The 24,024-nt window shown below is 42.4% G+C and overlaps 1 protein-coding gene across 9 annotated transcripts in view; it reads right to left on the bottom strand.

Annotated features, from left to right (window-relative positions):
- The window catches only part of srrm1 (serine/arginine repetitive matrix 1), an 83,745-nt gene that overhangs the window by 36,151 nt on the left and 23,570 nt on the right, over positions 1-24,024 (bottom strand). For 3 of the 9 annotated variants that reach the window (XM_078237917.1, XM_078237920.1, XM_078237915.1), the window contains exons 5-13: positions 21,659-21,771; positions 18,665-18,880; positions 17,469-17,657; positions 17,255-17,383; positions 15,887-16,155; positions 15,437-15,517; positions 5,790-5,876; positions 2,891-3,041; positions 1,370-1,411 (exon numbers count right to left, since the gene is read on the bottom strand). In XM_078237917.1, the coding sequence (XP_078094043.1) occupies positions 1,370-1,411; positions 2,891-3,041; positions 5,790-5,876; positions 15,437-15,517; positions 15,887-16,155; positions 17,255-17,383; positions 17,469-17,657; positions 18,665-18,880; positions 21,659-21,771 (1,277 nt within the window). The remainder of the gene's footprint in view (positions 1-1,369; positions 1,412-2,890; positions 3,042-5,789; positions 5,877-15,436; positions 15,518-15,886; positions 16,156-17,254; positions 17,384-17,468; positions 17,658-18,664; positions 18,881-21,658; positions 21,772-24,024) is intronic. The other 6 variants (XM_078237921.1, XM_078237916.1, XM_078237922.1 and 3 more) reach the window with 3 other exon arrangements.

Below are 24,024 nucleotides of genomic sequence, written 5' to 3'. Positions count from 1 at the left end.
AATTTGAAAACCAAACTACATATTTCTGTAGAATGACTTCTTGTCCTGAACCGTTTCAAATCATGTCAAAATTAAAGCACCCTTCGCTCCACTATGCACACTAACCTACCCTAGACAATAAGTGCATACTGCTCCTATATTCAGAAGTCAAGAATTCTACTGATTGCATGTATACGTCATAGAATCATAAAATCCATAGAGCATATTTTGCCATTTGACCCATCAAGTGTGCACCAACTCTCCGACAGAGCATCTTACCCAAGCTCACCCCTGCCCTATCCCCTTGTATTTACCCCACTAATCCTGAGAGCCTACACACTTTACCAAGGGACAATTTAGCATGGCCAATCCACCTAACCTGCACACCTTTGGACTGTGGAAGGAAACCAACTCTAACACAGAGAAAACATACAAACTACATGGCTGGAATTGAACCCAGATCCCTGGCACTGAGGGGCAGTAGTGCTAATTGTCAGTTTAGCTGACTTAGTATTTCACAGAATCAGTTGACCCACAGATTCAAGATAAATGGAACTGGCTAGAACATGTATGGCCTAACTCAATTAAAGAAAAAAAAGGGTGTCTAACAGAAATGCCTCCCAGCTAATCAACGGCAATACAAGTAAATACAAGGATAATAGCTACTTTAAAAATACTGACATCTACAATACTCAAAAGCTAGAACCCAGGAGTTGTATTGAAGACCTGGACCAGTAAGCTGGAAAATATTCTAATTACAATGTTAGTTCTATAATTCTAACTGTGTGTAACTAGCCCTAATGTCCAAATTATATTCTTAGATTTCACAGTACACTTGCAATACATTTCTAAAATTATTTACTGGTCAGACCAACACATGACTCCAGACCCATAGCACCATGATTGACTCTTAACTGCCTCTCTGATATGTCTGAGCTGGAGAAGGGTTTAAGGGCACTCAGTTCAATGACAATTAGGGACGGGCAACAAAGTGTAGCCCAGACAGTGACACCCACATCCCAAAGAATAAAAAAAACTTTTTAATTTTTGATTTTGTAATCCTAAATGTTAAATGTGGCAAATTTAGTACAAGTGGGTTCCACTGTATTCATAGTTCAAGTATTTAATTCATCAAAAGCAGATAATCCACAATTAGCTCTTTGAAAGTTTAAAGTTCCCATTCGCAAAATTTTAACAAAAATCAATTTCAAGCATTCATCCCAAGAATTAAGTGCTTTTAATTTCCTCTTCAATTAAAAATTTGATGCAATAATTGTCAGCACGCCAATGAAACTGGATTGCATTGTCTAAAACGCAGTGCAATAAGGTTGCTAATTAAAGGAACCTTAAACAGGCTAATGTTTTCAGTGATCAGCATTTTCAAACCAACCTTTTCGCCACTGGGAAGTGCCACCTCTTTCCAAGCGGCATCCTGATAGCAAGAGAAAACAAAACCAAGCTGTGTTTTTTCACAGATCAACCTCTAACCAAAGTATCTTAAACCAATAATTCATACAGACTGTAACTCTCTGGTTGATTTACATTTTAATTCATTAACTATGATACAATTATTTAATTTTTTAAATAACCTTCCACACCACTTTCTGTTTCCCAGATCTCACATTCTGAGAACCAGCCAGGAAGAGCAGCTGGCAGTGGACTTCAATGCCCAGATAAGGGCCAACCAGTAAGAAATTATAGGTGTAACTTGATGTGGAACAGGGATGATTTATCTCTTCCACAGGCCAGACACCCAGCCTCTGCTTAGTGCCATGCCTAGTGACTCAGCCAAAGGTAGCAAATCCCAATTCACCCTCTTAGAAACAACCAGAGTTGCACACTCAATTTAAAAATATTGTTCTTGTGCGCTTCTGATTTTACACAATATTTAATACCTTTCAGTTTAAAAATAAATGAATTATCCACCCAAGGGATTCCAGTACTTGTAAAGAGAATCTTCCCTCTCACGATGCCAATTTTTCATTGATATCACAGTTAAATTTTAGGAAAGAGTTACTTCCAATTTGCAGTACACATCCGGAACAGTTCTAATTTATCCCATTTCTCCTGATGGGTAAATTTTCAACTTTTAACTATCAGTGTACACGGAGATGGAAATATCAAATTACCCAATGGTGTATCAGACAGAACCAAGATCTCCTTGAATAATAAGTGAATGAGCTCTTTCAAGTAGGAAACACACTATGGCACACCTGCAGCAGGGCAGGTTGTAATATTTCCAATTTGAAATGTCCTCTAGCAAGTAGAAAACGAAACAATTTTTTCGGTTGGAGTAGGGAACATGTTAAACTAAAAGCACCATCTTCCTCCAGCATGATAGATCCCCTTTAAGTTCCCTGGTTTTTAATATGGTCTTCCTTACCATGATAAATAAAATTAACACTCTAAACCAAGTGAAATACCTGAAAATATGGAGAGAAATTTAAAGTTCGGAGTTGATTTGACTGCAAGTTATTTTAATATTTGACTAATATGGTCTTTGCACCGGTCCTCAAACCCGAATGCCCAACAATTTTAATAATAGTTGTCTTGACAATTTTTAGATTTCTGAATTTGCAGATGGGCTGATTTATGTACAATGAGGACCAAAATGAAGCAGATAAATGGAATTATTATTCTTCCCACATTGCACAAAAGCATCCTCCCCACACCAGACTTTTACCTTTACTTGCAAAAATAATCCAGCAAAATTTGAAATATTTCAAGGGACCGATTGTACCAAGCCAACTTCTAAGAACCTCATATCTTAGTACAAAAATGCATGGTGACAGAAGCCACTCTAAAATTGAGACTTCCATCTCTGAAAAATAACTACAGGTTTTCCATACTAGTAAACTCCAAAAATTATGCAACAAAAATATACCAACAGTAAATATTGTTTGCATTTTACCTTGGTGAAAAGTCCTTGTGCCTTTTTCGCATTGCAGGAGGTGGGGATATACTCCGTGACAATGAACGCTGGCGCCTCCTTCGAACTTCACCATTCTTTGCATTTGTTCGTTTTGGTGCTTCATCTTCAGATGAGGATGAAGATCCAGACTCTGCACAAGGGGCATTTAACAAATTAAAATGGCAAAATGAATCTGTACTACACAGCACATATCAATCCTAATAGGGTAAAAATACAAAATTCCAGAATAAATGGAAATTAAGCTTTCACTCAAAACAAGTGCAAAAATCAAAGCTATATTCCAGCCAATGTTTAGGTATGCATATATATAATTATTTATCACAGCTTACTCATGGTGTGACTTACTAAACTCATTCACTATAACAGTGAATCCAGACTCTGCACAAGTTAGGTGCAATAGTTTTAGTCAATAGTGGTCTGCAGCTTCCCCTTCCAGTGGAATAACAGCATTGACTAGGCCTATTTTCCTCACACCACACAAAATTCATCATTTCAAATTGCTTCTACCAATAATAAAACAACATTTCACCTGGTATTTTAACTTCAAGGACACTCTTCTGGATGTACATCTTTCACTGGAAACAGGTTTGGTTTAGTCCTGATGAGCCAAATACAAGCGTAAAAGGGCAGCATGGACAAGTTGGGCCGAAGGGCCTGTTTCCATGCTGTAAACCTCTATGACTCTATGTAGTACATTTCTGAAATACTTTACATAGGAAAGGCCTGCCAAGTCTGTAAAGGGTGTGTCAACAGTGGCTCGACTATAGAATCCTTACTTCAGGATCAGAAGTTGCAGGTTCAAGTTCCACTTCAGCACTCGAACACAAAAATCAAAAGCTTATGCTCCAGTGCTGTACTGAGTGTGCTGCATTGCTAAAGGTGGCATCTTTCAGGTGAAACATTAAACCGAGGACCCATCTGCCAGGTGGATGTAAAAGATCCCATGGCACTATTTCGATGGGCAGGGGAATTATCCCTGGTGTTCCAGCCAATATTTGTCCCTCTGAACATGAATAAAAATTATCAGGTCATTATATCCCACTTGCTTGTTGGAGCATGCCGTGTGCAAATTGACTGCTTACATTACACTTCAGAAACATATTGGCTGTAAAACGTTTTTGCGATGTCCGGTGCTGGTGGTGAAAGGTGCTTTATAAATGTGAGCCTTTTTATAGCACATTTTAACAGCACGTACGATTGACACTAAAGGTTCCTATCCATTTAGAAACTGCCAAGTGGTTGTAACACACTGGGCAATATTTTCAGTCTAGATCTGCATTTACAAGAAACACATTCAGACTACTTACTTCATGTTTTTAAATTAATTTAGCTCATACTCCCAAAGCAAAACACCTCTCTGGTCTGCCCTTCCATATCATGCCTCCACCAAAAAGGCCCACGGATATGAAGTTCCTCTACCTGTTGTTTTATGAACCTTCTACTCTAAACTTTGATGGAAACATCCAACTTTTTGATAAATATGACCCTTTCTTTGAATTGTAATTAATTCAGCCTTGTTTGCTTGCGCTCATATCTGGTGTTTAGAAATTTTAAGAGATTTTCCCCATTCTCTATTCCTAAACCAAAAATCTAAAACATATAAACTAATTAACTCTGACAACTTAAATGTATCACACTCATATAAAGTGCACAGTTCCATACTTAACCCCTTGTCCCTTTGTCTCAACTTTCCAATAACCAAATGTCCACAGTACAAAACTGAGTACTGAGAAATATTAGTACTACTTTTCCTCCCACAGTTCCTTTTCCACCGTCACAGATTAGTGATAAAAACTGTAACATGCAACATAAATGAGCCAAATGAACATCAAATACACAATTATTATCCAGCATTTACTTGGTACCTTACAAATAACACTGTTGTGCTGCATTTTTTTGTTGCAAATACCTACCTAATCTAGTTCTATTACTTGCTTTAGTATCCAATTAAGAATCAAGTTTGAAAGTAAAGTTAAAGTTTATTTATTAGTCACAAGTAGGCTTACATTCACACTGCAATGAAGTTACTGTGAAAATTCCCTGGTCGCCACACTCCGGCGCCTATTCAGGTACACTGAGGGACAATTTAGCATGGCCAATGCACCTAACCAGCACGTCTTTCAGACTGTGGGAGGAAACCCACGCAGGCACAGGGAGAACATGCAGACTCCACACAGACACAGTGACCCAAGCTGGAAATCGAATCAGTGTCTCTGGCGCTGTGAGGCAGCAGTGCTAACCACTGTGTTTACCCCTTTTTAACAACAGGGAATTGGCTGCTGAAAGCATTTGTATTGGGAGCACTGAAAATATTCTAGCAGACATCTCATTCCATACTGCCTACATGAACTAAAACCTTGTACCACAAGGTATGATTATAATCGAAAATCGCTACAAAATGATGTCAGAATTCTATGATTATCTATTGATCATGGTACTTTCGAGTGGGCGACACCCTTTTCCAAAGTATGACACTTTGTTTCACTTTTTTTATTTGATCATTCATTCCTTTTCTGAAACTTCACACTAAGGTTGATTTAAACTTCTGATATCAAATATATGGACCCGATCAAAGCTGAATACTCAAGTTAACATTCAATTATTTCCCATAGTTGCCAATGGAATTAGCAGGTACTCTCGAAATCTCTCTTCAGTGGCAATTTTAAATGAATCCTGGATTCCACAACAATTCTGGATGACTAAAAATTGTAGAAAGTGCAAATACTAAATCTTCACTATTGTATTGCAGTGAATTTCTCTTTCCAATATGGTGTATCTGTAGTCACAAATTTATTTAAATCTTCAAACATTTGTCAGTAGGTCAAGTGTCAACAATAAAAATATAAACGTGAAGTAAAATATCTGCCAAGAGTCCCACCTGAAGAGGTCTGCTGGTTCTGTTTGCGATACTGGCGTCGCTGCTGCACTGATTCCACTCCTGCAGCTTTGCCTCCTTTATCATCTTCTGCAACAATAAAACATTCTAATAACTGTTTACCAAGATCCATCACTATGACTATAATGCTCCAATTTGGCAGCACATGCTACAACATGCAAACCAGGTCGTGATCATTAAAATAAATGTTAGGTGAATTTTGGCCCAAAGGACCACTTCACTACTTTCTATAACAAGGAGCAAAAAACAAACCTGGAATTACAAAGTCAGTATGAGCAAAAGTGATCAGGAAGCATGTGTGCTCCAGAACTAGCTGTACCCTTAGCTAAGCTATTTAAGTACAGCTACAACATTGGCAATGTGGAAAAATCACCCAGGCCTCACAACAAACAGGACAATCCAATATGGCAAATTACTACTGCATTAGCTTGCTCCCATTCATCAAAGTCATGGAGGAATCAACATTGCTATCAAATGACATCAGTTACCATCTTGGTGATTCTGGCAGAACTCAAATCGAGTTTCAGACTTCGACACAGCATTTGTTCAAACGGAGGTGCTGGTGGCAGTGACTGCCCTTGACGCCAAGGCAGCATTTGACAGTGTGGGGCACTCAGGGGCCCTAGTAAAACTAAAGTTAATGGGGATCATGGAGGCAAGATGGTTGGAGACATTTCTGATACAAAGACAGCTGCCATCAATGGGGCTAGGACATTGTAGCAGGGGTTCCTCTAGGCAGCATCTTCGGCCAAGTTTTCAATAGAGGATTCATCAAGGATCTTCCTTCTATCGTAAGGTCAGAACTGGGACTCTTCACGTTGATTTGTTGCATTCAAGTCCACTCTCAATTTCTCCGGTAAGGAAGAAGTTCATGTACATGTGCAGCAGACTTCAATGACAAGAACAATCATGCCACACAAGTGTTGGGAATGACTATCTCCAGCAAGAGTGTCTAACCACCTCCCTGAGAATGTTAAGCACATACGCCACATTAAAAATCTGGTGCCATCAATAGCCAGAAATCAGAAGTGACCAGTAAAATGGTTACTAGAGCAGGTCAGCGGTTGGGTATTCAGTGCTGACTAGCCAAAGCTTTTATACTGTCTACTAAGCAGATGAATGAAGCACTTATAAGAATGCCATTCAAGCCCAAAGAGTCCACTTCACTAGTATCCTATAACGTTGACTCCCTCCAGCAGCATATCTGGCTGCATTATGCACTGTATGATGCACCGCAGCAAATCCCCATGGGTTGGGTTCTTTGGCAATCCACAATCTCCACCAAGAGGAGGACAAGGGCAGCGGATGTGCAAGACCACCATCACCTCCACGTTCCCCTCCAAGTCACTCAATATCTTTACATGAACAGAGATCATAGTTTCTTCATTGTCATATGGCTAGCAGCAGAGTACAACTTAACCACAGACTGCAGAATTTCAATAGAACACCCCAACATCTTCCCAAAGGGCAATAAACATAGCAGTGCTGGCATCACCTATATTGAGAAGATTTTTTTGAAACCCTTTCAGTATAGAAATGCACCACAAGGCATAATATTTTAAAAACAGATGTGACGCCAAGCCAAAGAAAGAGCTACTTGGAAGGGAGACCAAGAGCTTGGTCAAAAACATTTTGAGAGGTATAAAAGGATGAGGGGGAAATTTGAGGGTTTAAGAATGCAAAGCCTAAATGGTTGGAGCTTTGTTGTCAATGGTGGGTGAGGTTGGTATGTGGGCAGGAGAAGAGAACTGATGTTGGTTAGAGTTGTGAGACTTGGAGATTAGGAACTGCGAAGGGCAAAGAATGAAGGGATTTAAAAAACAAGGTATCTAGAGGGGATGGGTGTGCAGGCAGTGCAATGTTCCTCTTGCACTATGTTTGAGGTGAGGGACGACGTCAGTGTCCCTGCTGATTACACCTGTGGGAAGTGCACCCATCTGCAGCTCCTCCAAAACCGTGAGGGGGAACTGGAGCTGGAGTTGGATGAACTTAGGATCATTAGGGACGCAGAGGTGGCCATAGACAGAAGCTTTAGGGATACAGTTACTCCGAGGAATGAAAATAGATGGGTGACGGTGAGAGGGCTGGGAGGAAGCAGTCAGTGCAGGGATCCCCTGTGGTCGTTCCCCTTAGCAACAAGTATTTCGCTTTGGATACGGTTGAGGGGGAACGACATACCAGTGGTGAGCCGCAGTGAGAGGATCTCCAGCACTGTGTCTGTCTCTGTGGCTCGGGAGGGTAAGGGGGAGAGCGGATGGACAATAGTTATTGGGGACTCGTTAGTTAGAGGGATAGATAGGAGATTCTGTGGCAGCAAAAGAGACTCGAGGATGGTATGTTGCCTACCAGATGCCAGGGTCCGTGACGTCTCGGACCGTGTTTTCCAGATTCTTAAGGGGGAGGGGAAACAGTCACAAGTCGTGGTACACATTGGTACCAACGACATAGGTAAGAGAAGAGATGGCGATTTAAAACAGGAATTTCGGGAGCTGGGCTGGAAGTCAAGACAAAACATGTGGTCATCTCTGGTACGTTACCGGTGCCACGTGATAGCGCGTTGAGGAACAGGGAGAGAGTGCAGTTAAACATGTGGTTGCAGGGATGGTGTAGGAGGGAGGGTTTCAGATACGTGGATAATTGGAACACATTCTGGGGAAGGTGGGACCTGTACAAACAGGACGGGGTGCACCTGAACCAGAGAGGCACCAATATCCTGGGAGGGAAATTTGATACGGCTCTTCAGGGGGATTTAAACTAATTTGTCAAGGGAGTGGGAAAAGGAGTTGTAGTCCAGAAGTCAGTGTTGAGGGTGGTGAGGTATTGGGGAAGGTATCAGGGTCAAGGGTGGGTACCGGTAGACAGGAAGGTGGGTTGAAGTGTGTCTACTTCAATGCAAGGAGCATCCGGAACAAGGTAGATGAACTTGGGGGGTGGATTGGTACTTGGGACTACGATGTTGTGGCCATTACGGAGACGTGGGTAGAACAAGGACAGGAATGGTTGTTGGACGTTCCAGGGTATAGATGTTTCAGTAAGTGTAGGGAAGCTGGTAAAAGAGGTGGAGGAGTAGCATTGTTAATCAAGGATAGTTTAACAGCTGCGGAAAGGCACTTCGAGGGGGATCTGCACACTGAGGTAATATGGGCTGAAGTTAGAAATAGGAAAGAGGCGGTCACGTTGTTAGGAGTTTACTATAGGCCCCCAAATAGTAATAGAGATGTGGAGCAAGAAATTGCTAAGCAGATTATGGATAGGTGTGAGGGTCACAGGGTAGTTGTCATGGGGGACTTTAACTTTCCAAATATTGATTGGAACCTTTGTAGGTCAAATAGTTCGGATGGGGCAGTTTTTGTGCAGTGTGTGCAGGAGGTGAGGGCAGGAATGGAGTGAGGTGGAGGATGAATGTGTGGCTGAGGGACTGGTGCAGGGGGCAGGGATTCAGGTTCCTGGACCATTGGGACCTCTTTAGGGGCAGGGGTGATCTGTATACAAAAAACGGGTGGAACTTGAATCACACGGGGACCAATATCCTGGCCGGTAGGTTGGCTAAGGCTACTGGGGAGAATTTAAACTAGATAGGTTGGGGGGAGGGGAGCTAGAAGAGTTGACTAGGATCAAGGAACTAATTGATGGGGGGGAGGATGCAGGGGTAAGGGGAATTACAAAATTAATGGTAGAGGAGAGGGTGCAAGTGAATGAAGGCGCTAATTTAGATAAGGGAGTAGAGGGAGAGGGTGTTCGCGACTCATCAAAGCGGGTCCAGATAAAAGCTGGAATAAGGACACTTTGCCTGAATGCACGAAGCATTCGGAACAAGGTGAATGAGTTGATGGTGCAAATCAGCACAAGTGGGTACGATCTAGTGGCCATTACAGAAACGTGGCTGAAAGGTGACCAGGACTGGGAGATGAATATCCAGGGGTATCAGGCGTTTAGGAAGAATAGACAGGAAGGAAAAGGTGGTGGGGTCGCGCTATTAATAAGAGATAATATCAGGGTAGTACTGAGGGATGACATAGGCTCTGAGGAACAAAACGTGGAATCGTTATGGGTAGAGATGAGGAATAGTAGAGGGAGAAAGACACTAGTAGGTGTGGTATATAGGCCTCCAAATAATAATGTTGAGGTAGGGAGGGCTATAAACAAGCAGATAAGGGATGCGTGTAAAAACGGAACGGCAATAATCATGGGGGACTTCAACATGCACATTGACTGGCAGACTCAAGTCGGTAAGGGTGGAATGGAGGAAGAGTTCTTAGAATGCTGTCGGGATAGTTTCCTTGAACAGCATGTTACGGAACCGACGAGGGAACGAGCTATTTTGGATCTGGTATTGTGTAACGAGGTAGGTAGAATTAAGGATCTTATTGTGAAGGACCCTCTTGGGTCTAGTGACCACAATATGGTCGAATTTCTGATTCAGATGGAAGAGGAGAAAGTTTGGTCTCAAACCAGTGTCCTCTGTTTGAACAGAGGGAAATATGATAGGATGAGGGATGAATTGGCTAAGGTAGACTGGGAGAGCAGGCTGGCAGGTAGGATAGCTGAGGAACAGTGGAGGATTTTTAAGGAGATCCTTTTCAGTTCTCAGCAAAAATATATTCCAGCAAAAAACAAGGATTGTAAGAAAAGGGAGAACCAGCCGTGGATAACGAAGGAAATAAAGGAGAGTATTAAAATAAAAACAGCTGCGTACAGAGTGGCCAAAAATAGTGGAGAAACAAGTGATTGGGAAAAATTTAAGAAACAACAAAGAGAGACTAAGAAAGCGATAAAGAAAGGAAGGATAGACTATGAAGCTAGGCTAGCAATTAATATAAAAAATGATAGTAAAAGTTTTTATAAATATATAAAAAGGAATAGAGTGGCTAGAGTGAATGTTGGACCCTTGGAGGACGAGAGGGGGGAGTTAATAGTGGGAAATGAGGATATGGCTGAGTCTTTAAATAAGTTTTTTGTGTCGGTCTTCACGGTGGAGGACACAAATAGTTTGCCAAATATTAACGATAGAGGGTTGGCAGCAGGAGAAATACTTAATACGATTAATGTTACCAGAGAGGCAGTGCTGGGTAGACTAATGGGACTGAAGGTGGACAAGTCCCCGGGTCCGGATGGAATGCATCCCAGGGTATTGAAAGAAATGTCAGAGGTAATAGTGGATGCGTTAGTGATTATTTATCAAAACTCGTTGCATTCTGGGGTAGTGCCGGTTGATTGGAAAACGGCTAATGTTACGCCGCTGTTTAAAAAAGGAAGGAGACAAAAGGCGGGTAACTATAGGCCGGTCAGCTTAACGTCTGTAGTAGGGAAAATGCTGGAATCCATTATTAAAGAGGAGATAGCAGGGCATCTGGATAGAAATGGTTCGATCAATCAGACGCAGCATGGATTCACGAGGGGAAAGTCGTGCTTGACGAACATGTTGGATTTTTATGAAGATGTGACTAGGGCGGTTGATGGAGGAGAACCGGTGGATGCAGTGTTTTTGGATTTCCAAAAGGCGTTTGATAAGGTGCCCCATAAAAGGCTGCTGAAGAAGATTAGGGCACACGGAGTTGGGGGTAGTGTGTTAAAGTGGATTGGGGACTGGCTATCCGACAGGAAGCAAAGAGTCGGAATAAATGGGTGTTTTTCCGGTTGGAGGAAGGTAACTAGTGGCGTGCCGCAGGGATCGGTACTCGGGCCGCAACTGTTTACCATTTATATAGATGATCTGGAGGAGGGGACGGAGTGTAGGGTAACGAAGTTTGCAGACGACACAAAGATAAGTGGAAAAGTGAATCGTGTGGAGGACGGAGAAGATCTGCAGAGAGATTTGGACAGGCTGAGTGAGTGGGCGAGGATATGGCAAATGGAGTATAACCTTGAGAAATGCGAAGTTATACACTTTGGAGGAAATAATAACAAATGGGATTACTATCTCAATGGAAACAAATTAAAACATGCTACCGTGCAAAGGGACCTGGGGGTCCTTGTGCATGAGACGCAAAAGCCCAGTCTGCAGGTACAACAGGTGATCAAGAAGGCAAATGGGATGTTGGCCTATATTGCGAGGGGGATAGAATATAAAAGCAGGGATGTCTTGATGCACCTGTACAGGGCATTGGTGAGGCCACAGCTGGAATACTGTGTGCAGTATTGGTCCCCTTATATGAGGAAGGATATATTGGCATTGGAGGGAGTGCAGAGAAGGTTCACCAGGTTGATACCGGAGATGAGGGGTTTGGATTATGAGGAGAGGCTGAGGAGATTGGGTTTGTACTCGTTGGAGTTTAGAAGGATGAGGGGGGATCTTATGGAGACTTATAAGATAATGCGGGGGCTGGATAGGGTGGAGGCGGAGAGATTCTTTCCACTTAGTAAGGAAGTTAAAACTAGAGGACACAGCCTCAAAATAAAGGGGGGTCGGTTTAAGACAGAGTTGAGGAGGAACTTCTTCTCCCAGAGGGTGGTGAATCTCTGGAATTCTCTGCCCACTGAGGTGGTGGAGGCTACCTCGCTGAATATGTTTAAAGCGCGGATGGATGGATTCCTGATCGGTAAGGGAATTAAGGGTTATGGGGATCAGGCGGGTAAGTGGAACTGATCCACGTCAGATCAGCCATGATCTTATTGAATGGCGGGGCAGGCTCGAGGGGCTAGATGGCCTACTCCTGCTCCTATTTCTTATGTTCTTAATATGTGGATAGGCCGACAAGAGGTGAGGCCACATTGGATTTGGTACTGGGAAATGAACCGGGCCAAGTGTCAGATTTGGTTGTGGGAGAGCACTTTGGAGATAGTGACCACAATTCGGTGTCTTTTGTTATTGCAACGGAGAGGGATAGGGCCGTACGGCAGGGCAAGGTTTACAATTGGGGGAGAGGTAATTATGATGCGATTAGGCAAGAATTAGGGGGCATAAGATGGGAACAGAAACTGTCAGGGAAAGGCACTAATGAAAAGTGGAACTTTTTCAAGGAACAAATACTGGGTGTCCTTGATAGGTATGTCCCTGTCAGGCAGGGAGGAAATGGCCGAGTGAGGGAACCATGGTTCACGAAAGAGGTGGAACGTCTTGTGAAAAGGAAGAGGGAAGCTTATGTAGGGATGAGGAAACAAGGTTCAGATGGCTCAATTGAGGGTTACAAGTTAGCAAGGAATGAGCTGAAAAAGGGGCTTGGAGAGCGGAGGGGACATGAGAAGTCCTTGGCGGGTCGGATCAAGGAAAACCCCAAGGCTTTTTACTCTTATGTGTGGAATAAAAGAATGACCAGGGTGAGGTTACGGCCAGTCAAGGACAGTAGTGGGAACCTTTGTATGGAGTCAGTAGAGATAGGCGAGGTGATGAATGAATACTCTTCTTCAGTGTTCACCAAGGAGGGGGGCCATGTTTTTGAGGAAGAGAAGGTGTTACAGGCTAATAGGCTGGAGGAAATAGATGTTCGGAGGGAGGATGTCCTGGCAGTTTTGAATAAACTGAAGGTCGATAAGTCCCCTGGGCCTGATGAAATATATCCTAGGATTCTTTGGGAGGCAAGGGATGAGATTGCAGAGCCTTTGGCTTTGATCTTTGGGTCCTCACTGTCCTCGGGGATGGTGCCAGAGGACTGGAGAATGGCGAATGTTGTTCCTCTGTTTAAGAAAGGGAATAGAAATGACCCTGGTAATTATAGACCGGTTAGTCTTACTTCGGTGGTTGGTAAATTGATGGAAAAGGTCCTTAGGGATGGGATTTACGACCATTTAGAAAGATGCGGATTAATCCGGGATAGTCAGCACGGATTCGTGAAGGGCAAGTCGTGCCTCACAAATTTGATTGAATTTTTTGAGGAGGTAACTAAGTGTGTTGATGAAGGTAGGGCAGTTGATGTCATATACATGGATTTTAGTAAGGCGTTTGATAAGGTCCCCCATGGTCGGTTTATGATGAAAGTAAGGAGGTGTGGGATAGAGGGAAAGTTGGCCGATTGGATAAGTAACTGGCTATCTGATCGAAGACAGAGGGTGGTGGTGGATGGAAAATTCTCGGACTGGAGGCAGGTTGCTAGCGGAGTGCCACAGGGATCAGTGCTTGGTCCTCTGCTCTTTGTGATTTTTATTGATGACTTAGAGGAGGGGGCTGAAGGGTGGATCAGTAAATTTGCTGATGACACCAAGATTGGTGGAGTAGTGGATGAGGTGGAGGGCTGTTGTAGGCTGCAAAGAGACATAGATAGGATGCAAAGCTGGGCTGAAAAATGGCAAATGGAGTTTAACCCTGTTAAATGTGAGGTGATTCATTTTGGTAGGACAAATTTAAATGTGGATTACAGGGTCAAAGGTAGGGTTCTGAAGACTGTGGAGGAACAGAGAGATCTTGGGGTCCATATCCACAGATCTCTAAAGGTTGCCACTCAAGTGGATAGAGCTGTGAAGAAGGCCTATAGTGTGTTAGCTGTTATTAACAGGGGGTTGGAGTTTAAGAGCCGTGGGGTTATGCTGCAACTGTACAGGACCTTGGTGAGACCACATTTGGAATATTGTGTGCAGTTCTGGTCACCTCACTATAAGAAGGATGTGGAAGCGCTGGAAAGAGTGCAGAGGAGATTTACCAGGATGCTGCCTGGTTTGGAGGGTAGGTCTTATGAGGAAAGGTTGAGGGAGCTAGGGCTGTTCTCTCTGGAGCGGAGGAGGCTGAGGGGAGACTTAATAGAGGTTTATAAAATGATGAAGGGGATAGATAGAGTGAACGTTCAAAGACTATTTCCTCAGGTGGATGGAGCTATTACAAGGGGGCATAACTATAGGGTTCGTGGTGGGAGATATTGGAAGGATATCAGAGGTAGGTTCTTTACGCAGAGAGTGTTTGGGGTGTGGAATGGACTACCTGCAGTGATAGTGGAGTCAGACACTTTAGGAACATTTAAGCGGTTATTGGATAGGCACATGGAGCACACCAGGATGATAGGGAGTGGGATAGCTTGATCTTGGTTTCAGATAAAGCTCGGCACAACATCGTGGGTCGAAGGGACTGTTCTGTGCTGTACTGTTCTATGTTCTAAATATGACGGTAAGATGCTAAAATTAGAGGCACTATGGGCTGATAATATTATTTGGTAAACTGGACAGAATGCTGGCAAAGTTGTTTGGAATGAACTGAAGTTTGCACAGGGCAGAGGATAGGAGCCCAACAAGGTGAGCACTGAATAGCTGAGTAGCGTCTGGAGGTGACAAACGACGTGGAGGAAAGTTTCATCAAATCTGCTGATGAAGGCACAGAAACAGAAAATGAGAAACAGACACTCTTTGCAATGGAAAATATATAGGGCTGAACATCTTCCTCGGAGTCAGTAGGACACTAAAGTTATAAAGTTATAAATCATATGATCCGATCAATGATTGACCAGGAATAGAACAGAATTATTGGGAAAAAATAGTATTTTAAATAAAAAACAAAGCAATAAATGTTATCTTCCCGAACAATAAATGAGTTAAGCACTGGTTTATAGTGGGATCAGAATTACAACTGCATTTGAGAGGGGACTTCAAGTCACATTATTTGTACTTAAAAAGCAGTCAATCACATTTCATTGCATACTGCTCGATACAAGTCAATTGACAGCAATTTGATCTCTCCTCATTCACATCCAAAGTGCGGCAATACTAACCAGAGTCCGATGGTTCTGATCTTCTTGGTTTAGGAGGGGGTGAAACAGAATCATGCTTCACACTCCCTTTTCGTTTTGGTGCTGAAACAAAATAATTTAAATAGTCTAAATAGTACATAGAATAATCTGAACATCTGAAAAAGCTTACGTGTTATCTGCATCTTATTTTTAAAACGACAGTTTGGATGTACTTTTCTACCGAAGTGTAATAGTAACAGAGTGAAAGTATTTTCTAAAATAAAATCATGTAACTGATTATCAGGGCTGGATTTCAAGTTGTGCACTATAAGAAGGATGAAAAGAACTGGTCTTTCAAATCAGATTAACCGGTCCACCACCTCAGAGAAAATAATGTTATTTAAATCTAAGTTGCAGAATATAGGTGTTCTAATTCCTTAAAAATCACCTTAATGGCAAATAAGTCTACATGATTGTTTGCATAAAATTTACCTGGTCTAGCAGGAGAAACAGAAGTGTAACCTTTCCTTGAACGATTCATATGTGGAGGAGATGACAATCGTGGTCCCTTATGAATTGGACTTGTTGTAGACACAGGTGACCTATGTCGTCTCCTGGGTGGAGTTGCAGGGGATGGAGAAGATCGGCGAGGTTTGCGAGGTGGGCTGATTGATATGCGTTTTGTCTTCTTTGGAGGTGATCGCGATCTGGAAGAGGAAGAGGAACTACTACCCGAAGAGGAAATTGAGGGAGATCGGCGCCTGCGGGAATAAAGTTGAAACATATTGGAGAACTAGTTTGAAATTACATTAATACTGCCCACCTCCACCCTCGCTATTGGCTCAATAGAAATAAGAGAATGATCAATACAATGATAATTTAAAGGCAATCCATTAAAATCAATAGACATTAAAAATTGACGTGGCAATCATCTAAAAATGGCCCGAGTGGGAAGATGAGATTTAAAGACCTCTTTAAGAAGACAAAATTCACCATCAAGATTCACGGCACTTCATATTTAATCCCATCCCAGGATGCCCCATGAATGACCAACTGAAGACTGACAAACTTGAGGCCTGGAAGCACCCAGGCCCCTGGCCACACTTCTTCTGCATCACAGGCCTTGTTTGAGGCAGTCAAGAGACTCCAGCCCTTACAAGGTCTTGTCAGGAATCCTGACCTAATTCAAAGGACCATTCTGCCATTCTCCCACCAGAGGTTATGGGTGAATGAAATGCAAATTTTCAGCAGATCTATTTCAATGATCAAATTCTATGAGAGAACAATGCTGTAGAAATGCCCTGTTTTACAGGCAGAGCATGACAAGCAATTCTGTTTTAAGTGTCAAACCAGGATGTCTTCTCTAAAATTGTTCCAATCACCAATCTTTTGAAATTTGGATAGAAAAAGGGGGAAATAATTGTTTTGGTCAAAGTTAAAACAGATTTGCAGAATGTGAAGTCTGTTGTGAACTGCAAAAAGTAGACTCCATAGTCACAACTTCAACATAACGTTTTTACAGTAAGACTGAGGCATTTATGACAGGTTGCTCGGGTGCTTCAGAAAAAGCAATTGAATACTGAAAAGCTAAGAAATGGAGACGATTTGTAACTTGTATCATTACAGTTGGATAGCAAATACATTTAGTGCTAATAGTCTTAAAAGTGTTGGTCTCCTACAGTGCTTTCCAAATATTCATATCCCATTCATTTTTGTGAAATCATTAAAGGTGTTAACTTGACAGGTATATTTAACATATTCACCTGATCTGCAAGTAAAGGTTTAAAAGTTATCTTCTGTGAAAAAGGAATGAATATTAATTTTAACAGTTCTTTAGCAGGCTTTAAATTAAAAGTGTACCTTCTAATAGGTGATCTACTTCTTCTATGCCTGGATGGAGGTGGTGGTGGTGGGAGACGCCTTGGTGGACTCCTCCTTCGAGGAGGAGACCTCCGTCTTGGACTGGGTCGTCTTCGAGGTGAATAGGACCTAAAATTGTGCAATTGTAATTTGTAACCAGAAATGATGAAAAGTGGTCTTAAAATGTCAACGGTGAAAAGGAGAATAAATTTACCTCGATCGGGACCTAGGACGCCTCCTTGGCCGTGAATGAGAGCGTGAACGGGACCTAGACTTTGATTTTGACCGCGAACGTGATCGATGTCTATTTCTTTCTTTTCTTTCCTTCTCCTTTTTTGTAGGTTGTTCTAATAAAGTTTCCTTCACCTCTGGTGTTGCAGGCTTGATTTCTTTCAGAATATCACTATAGGAGAGCAGAAAATTAGCATCTTGAATGTTTCACCAAATTTAGGGACTTACTAGGTGTAGCCATAACATGTACGCCAGAATGTTTACACGACTCTCACTATATTTCAGTCGCAAGTTTTTCTGCTTTCTCCCAAAATTACATCAGTCAAAATGTTTGATGAGCAGTATTCTAAGAGATTCAAATGCTTAAACATGAGTGCAACTTAAGCAGTTTATAGTCATTCAAATTTAACAAATGAGAGCTGGTTTCACCATACTTAAATAGTATTTTATTCTGTCCTTTAATTCTGATATTTTAAGTTAGAAATGCATATAAAAATCAATAGAGAAAGAACTTCAACAACTTAAAATTCACAAAATTCTTTGGATGTTTCAATATCTTTCATGATATCTTAAAAGACATTCTACATATAGAACATAGAACAGTACAGCACAGAACAGGCCCTTCGGCCCACGATGTTGTGCCGAGCTTTATCTGAAACCAAGATCAAGCTATCCCACTCCCTATCATCCTGGTGTGCTCCATGTGCCTATCCAATAACCGCTTAAATGTTCCTAAAGTGTCTGACTCCACTATCACTGCAGGCAGTCCATTCCACACCCCAACCACTCTCTGCGTAAAGAACCTACCTCTGATATCCTTCCTATATCTCCCACCACGAACCCTATAGTTATGCCCCCTTGTAATAGCTCCATCCACCCGAGGAAATAGTCTTTGACTCTCTCCAAACATAACCTTGGTTCACAATAACCAAATCTGCCCTTGAAGTTAAACCAAATCCAACCCATCAAATGCATTTTCATAACACAAAAATTGTAGCTGACAAAAATTTAAATTCATCAGTAATTACTGAGGCTTAATCCACAATAATTCTTGATTTATTTCTTAAATTTTATGAACTAATTTGAACTCTTTACTTCCACAAAGTCACATCAATGTTGGCAAGGTATTACATGCTCTCCACCGGAGTTAGGAAAGTTTAAATAAAATCACTTGTTAACCTTGTTGAAGTTGCCTCTGGAGCTGGAGATTCTTTCCTCTCTTTAAGTGAGAGATCTGGTTCTGGTGACAGTTGCTCTGGTTTCTTAACTGTGGACACTGGAGAAGCACTTCTACTCCGGCTTCTGGTCCGACGACGTGGCGATTTGGAGAGAGAATGCTTTCGTTCCTTTCTTGCTGGGGATCGCCTCCTTGGTGATGGAGATCTTGACTTACGCCTGCAAGAGTTTATATCCTCTTTGAATTTGGATATTGAGAACTTTGTGTTTAAAGCATCAGAAATGTTTTACTTAATTACAATATCGATTTTGTTGAAGTGCTTCCAGGAAAGCGAAACCCACATGAGCAACTGTGATTACCACCTTTTCTTAAAAAAAAGCTCAAACTATCTCTGAAATCTGTCAGATTAGAGAGCCAATAATACGATTATTACCCAAAGTTGTGCGGGTTAGGTGGATTGGCCATGCTAAATCGATCCTTGGTGTCGGGGGACTAGCTAGGGTAAATGAATGGGGTTATGGAAATAGGGCCTGGGTGGGATTGTGGTCGGTGCGGACTCGATGAGCCGAATGGCCTCTTTCTGCACTGTAGGATTCTATGTATTAAAGCAGGTGGTTTAGCTTCTCTCAATGGGAGTTGTTATAGTCCTTGAATTCTAACGATTTTCTGGATCAGAAATCACTGAAAAGCCACTGGAAAAAAAATTTTCAACTTCAACTTAAAATTCATTAAGTATCGCGGATAATTCAATATTTTTCAGAGGACTTATACAAATCCATATCAAATCCCTCAGCATTTATTTACAGTACTCTCAACAGAAAACAAATAAAATGCAACATGCTCTTTGGCACTGCATTTCTTTTTTATTACATCTGTGACGAGAGATGTATTTTAAAATATTTTTGGGGGATTATGCCAAGATCCAAGGCAAAGTGGCACACTGGATCCTAAATTAGCTGAGAGGCAGGAAGCAGAGGGTGGTAGAAGGATGTTTGCGTGACTGGAAGTCTTTTTCCAGTGGGATTCCGCAGGGCTCAATGCTGGGACCCTTGGTATTTGAGGTGTACATTAATGAAACTTAAACGTAGGGGGTATGATCAACAAGTTTGTGGATGAAACAAAAATTCATTGGTTAGTATATAGTGAATGGTGGAATTAAAATTCAATGAAAAATATCTGGAATTAAGAATATACCGATAACCATGAAGCCATTATCGATTGTTGGAAAAACCCATCTGGTTCACTAATGTCTTTTAGGGAAGGAAATCTGCTGCCCTTCCCTAATCTGGCCAACATTGGACTCGAGCCACAGCAATATGGTTGACTCTCAACTGCTCTCAGTCGACAAGTGATGGGCAATAAATACTGACTATCCATAGATGTCCATATCCCATAAAGGAATAAAAAAATGCTAAAGGTGTCACTGGAGTTCTATGCTTTTGAGGTCGGTGGCACTGCATCCTCATTTTCACAATTAAAAACGTTTATAATCAGCGAGACAGACTTCACTTTGGTGCCTGGCTTGCTCAGCAATAACACCTGTTGTGGCCATAATACAGCTTTAACAAAGAAGCTTCAAGCAAAGGCTAGTCACTACAATATCGAGCAAATATGCCAGTAACCAAGACATTTCAGATGAGCCAATGAAACCATAGATGCGCTTTGAGTACTGAACTGAAATAAATTACACATGCAAACAAAACAAGAACAGAACAGACTGGAAATACTCAGCACTTCAGGCAGCATCGATGGACAGAATAGACAAGTTATTAGGCTTGGATTCCTAAACTAAAAGCTATTATCAATGAGCATTTAAAAAGGAATCGAGAAAGAAGGGGAGTGCAACAGATGAATAAATAAAATGCTTAAATGTAAAACAGGAGATGGTTTAAACTGCAGAAATATTACCATGAGACAAAAGGAAGTGTAATGGGTGAACTTAGTAAAAGACTATGGAAACTTTTTTAATTTAAAACGGTTTGAACTATTTCCCCAGAAAAACTAAAACCTTGTTGTCAGTCCTAAAACCATGCATACTGAGTGTTCAATACTCATAGTACGGTGTTAGCTAGAACATTCATTTCAGACACTAAACTTGAAATACACAGCACTGTCAAACACTTAAATTCACCTATGTATGCAAAATTCCTCGAGATAATGTTGCAGCTATATAAGACCCTGGTCAGACCACACTTGGAGTACTGTGCTCAGCTCTGGTCGCCTCATTACAGGAAGAATGTGGAAGCCATAGAAAGGATGCAGAGGAGATTTACAAGGATGCTGCCTGGGTGGGGGAGCATGCCTTATGAGGATAGGTTGAGTGAGCTCGGCCTTTTCTCCTTGGAGAGACGAAGGATGAGGGGTGACCTGTATAAGATGTTGAGAGGTATTGATCGAGTGGATAGTCAGAGGCTTTTTCCCAGGGCTGAAATGGTTGCCACAAGAGGACACAGGTTTAAGGTGCTGGGGAGTAGGTACAGAGGAGATGTCAGGGGTAAGTTTTTCACTCAGAAGATGGTGGGTGTGTGGAATGGGCTGCCAGCAACAGTGGTGGAGGCGGATTTGATAGGGTCTTTTAAGAGACTTTTAGATAAGTACATGGAACTTAGCAAGATAGAGGGTTATAGGTAAGCCTAGTAATCGCAAAGGTAGGGACCTGTTTGGCACAACTTTGTGGGCTGAAGGGCCTGTATTGTGCTGTAGTTTTTCTATGTTTCTAAACACAATCAACCTTCCTTTGGATGGTAAAACAGAGGATGTGAACAAGGAGGTTATCTTATCCTTCTAAGTGCATCTGGTTTGCATAGCATATATGACGCAAAAACTGAAGATGCATTATATGCCAGACTGCCAGTGCATCGTTCCACTGGCATATCATGGACTTATCAAGTAACAATTGTGCTAATAACGGGTAGACTGAATTAAGAGGTCACTATATACTATCCAGCTACTGAACTCAACCGTAACCTAACAATGTAGACTGTATTTTTAATCACCTCTTTGGACTTCTGGAACGATCCCTCTTTTCTCGGTTTTCTTTGTCTTCCTTGTCCTTTTTTTCCTTTTCTTCATCTTGTTTCTTCATGGTAGCCAGTTTTTCCTGTTCAATCTGCAATGAAAGGGAATTCATAAGCTGTGAATAGAAGGAAACCTATAGTATTGTCACCCCTAATATTGCATTTCATTGTTCCACTGTTGATAATCGCCATGTATTTGCAGTATTAAATCGGGGACTCAACAGTAAAGGGGTCGGACAGGCGTTTTTGCGGAGGCAGTCGGGAGTCTCGGATGGTGGTCTGCCTCCCTGGTGCCAGGATCCGGGATGTCTCTGATTGCGTCCCAGATATCCTGAGGTGGGAGGGAAGAGGAGCCAGAGGTCGTGGTACATATTGGTACTGCTGACATAGGTAGGAAGAGGGAAGGGGTCATGAAAAGAGAATATAGGGAGTTAGGTAGACAGTTGGGAAGGAGGAAAGCAAAGGTAGTAATCTCAGGATTGCTGCCTGTGCCACAGGAAAGTGAGAGCAGGGATGGAGTGAAGTGGAGGATGAATGCGTGGCTGAGGGACTGGAGCAGGGGGCAGGGATTCAGGTTCCTGGATCATTGGGACCTCTTTAGGGGCAGGTGTGACCTGCACAAAAAAGATGGGTGGCACTTGAATCCCAGGGGGACCAATATCCTGGCAGGAAGGTTGGCTAAGGCTACTGGGGAGACTTTAAACTAGAACGGTTGGGGGGAGGGAATCGTGATGAGCTAACTGAGAGCGAGGAGGTTAGCCCGCAAATAGAGAAGGATTGTAGAGTGTAAGAGGGAGAATAGACGGGTGATGGAGAAGGGGAGAGCTCAGACCAAAGGTTTGAGATGTGTCTATTTTAACGCCAGGAGTGTAGTGAATAAAGTGGATGAGCTTAGAGTGTGGATCGTTGCTTGGAAGTGTGATGTGGTGGCCATTACAGAGACTTGGGGACAGGGACAGGACTGGATACTTCAGGTGCCGGGTTTCAGATGTTTCAGAAAGGACAGAGAGGGGGGCGGGGTGGACGTTCAGAGCGGGAAGGGGTCGATAACTGCTGGGTGTTTTCTACAGGCCGTCCAATAGTAACAGGGATGTTGAGGAGCAGAGAGAGAAACAGATCCTGGAGAGATGTAGGCATAACAGGGTTGTCGTGATGGGAGACTTTAATTTCCCAAACATCGATTGGAATATCCCTAGGGTAAGGGGTTTGGATGGGGAAGAGTTTGTTAGGTGTGTTCAGGAGGGTTTCCTGACACAGCATGTGGATAAGCCTACAAGAGGAGAGGCTGTACTCGATCTGGTACTGGCTAATGAGCCTGGACAGGTGTCGGATCTCTCAGTGGGGGAGCATCTTGGGGATAGTGATCATAACTCTATCTCCTTTACGCTAGCATTGGAAAGAGATAGGATCAGGCAAGCTAGGAAAGTGTTTATCTGGAGTCAGGGGAAATGTGAAGCTATCAGGCAGGAGATTAGAGGCGTAAATTGGAAGGAGGCATTCTCGAGGAAAAGTACTGATGGTGGCAGATTTAAGGAATGTTTGTCTGGAGTTCTGCATGACAACGTTCCAATGAGACAGGGAGGTTTTGGTAGGTTACGGGAACCGTGGTGCACGAAAGCTGCGCTGAACCAAGTCAAAAAGAAAAGGAAAGCGTACAAAAGGTTCAGAGAGCTAGGCGATGATGGGGATCTAGATGAGGCTTGTAGGAAGGGACTCAAGAAAGAAATTAGCAGAGCCAGAAGGGATCACGAGAAGGCCTTGGCAGGTAAGATTGAGAACCCTATGGCGTTCTATAAATATGTGAAGAGTAAAAGGATGAGATGTGAAGGAATAGGACCTATAAAATGTGAAGGTGAGAAAGTCTGTACAGAACCGGAAGAAATAGCAGAGGTGCTAATGAATATTTTACCTCGGTATTCACGGTGGAAAAGGACCTGGGTGGTTGTCCTACAGGATTGAGGCAGGCTGAAAAGATTGAGTATGTGGACATTAAGAAAGATGATCTGTTGGAAATTTTGAATAGCATCAAGATAGATAAGTCGCTGGGACCGGATGGGATGTACCCCAGGTTACTGTGGGAGGCGAGGGAAGAGATTGCAGAGCCTCTGGCAATGATCTTTGCATCGTCGATGGAGACGGGAGGGGTTCCGGAGGATTGGGAGATTGCGGATGTGATTTCTATATTCAAGAAAGGAAATAGGGATAGCCCAGGAAATTACCGACCGGTGAGTCTAACCTCAGTGGTTGGTAAGTTGATGGAGAAGATCCTGAGGGACAGGATTTATGAACATTTAGAGAAGTTTAGTATGCTCAAAAGTAGTCAGCATGGATTTGTCAAAGGCAAA

This window comes from Mustelus asterias, chromosome 21 (genome assembly GCF_964213995.1).
Source record: "Mustelus asterias chromosome 21, sMusAst1.hap1.1, whole genome shotgun sequence".
In the NCBI taxonomy this organism is placed as follows: Eukaryota; Metazoa; Chordata; class Chondrichthyes; order Carcharhiniformes; family Triakidae; genus Mustelus; species Mustelus asterias.
This window is presented reverse-complemented; position numbering and strand designations above follow the sequence as displayed.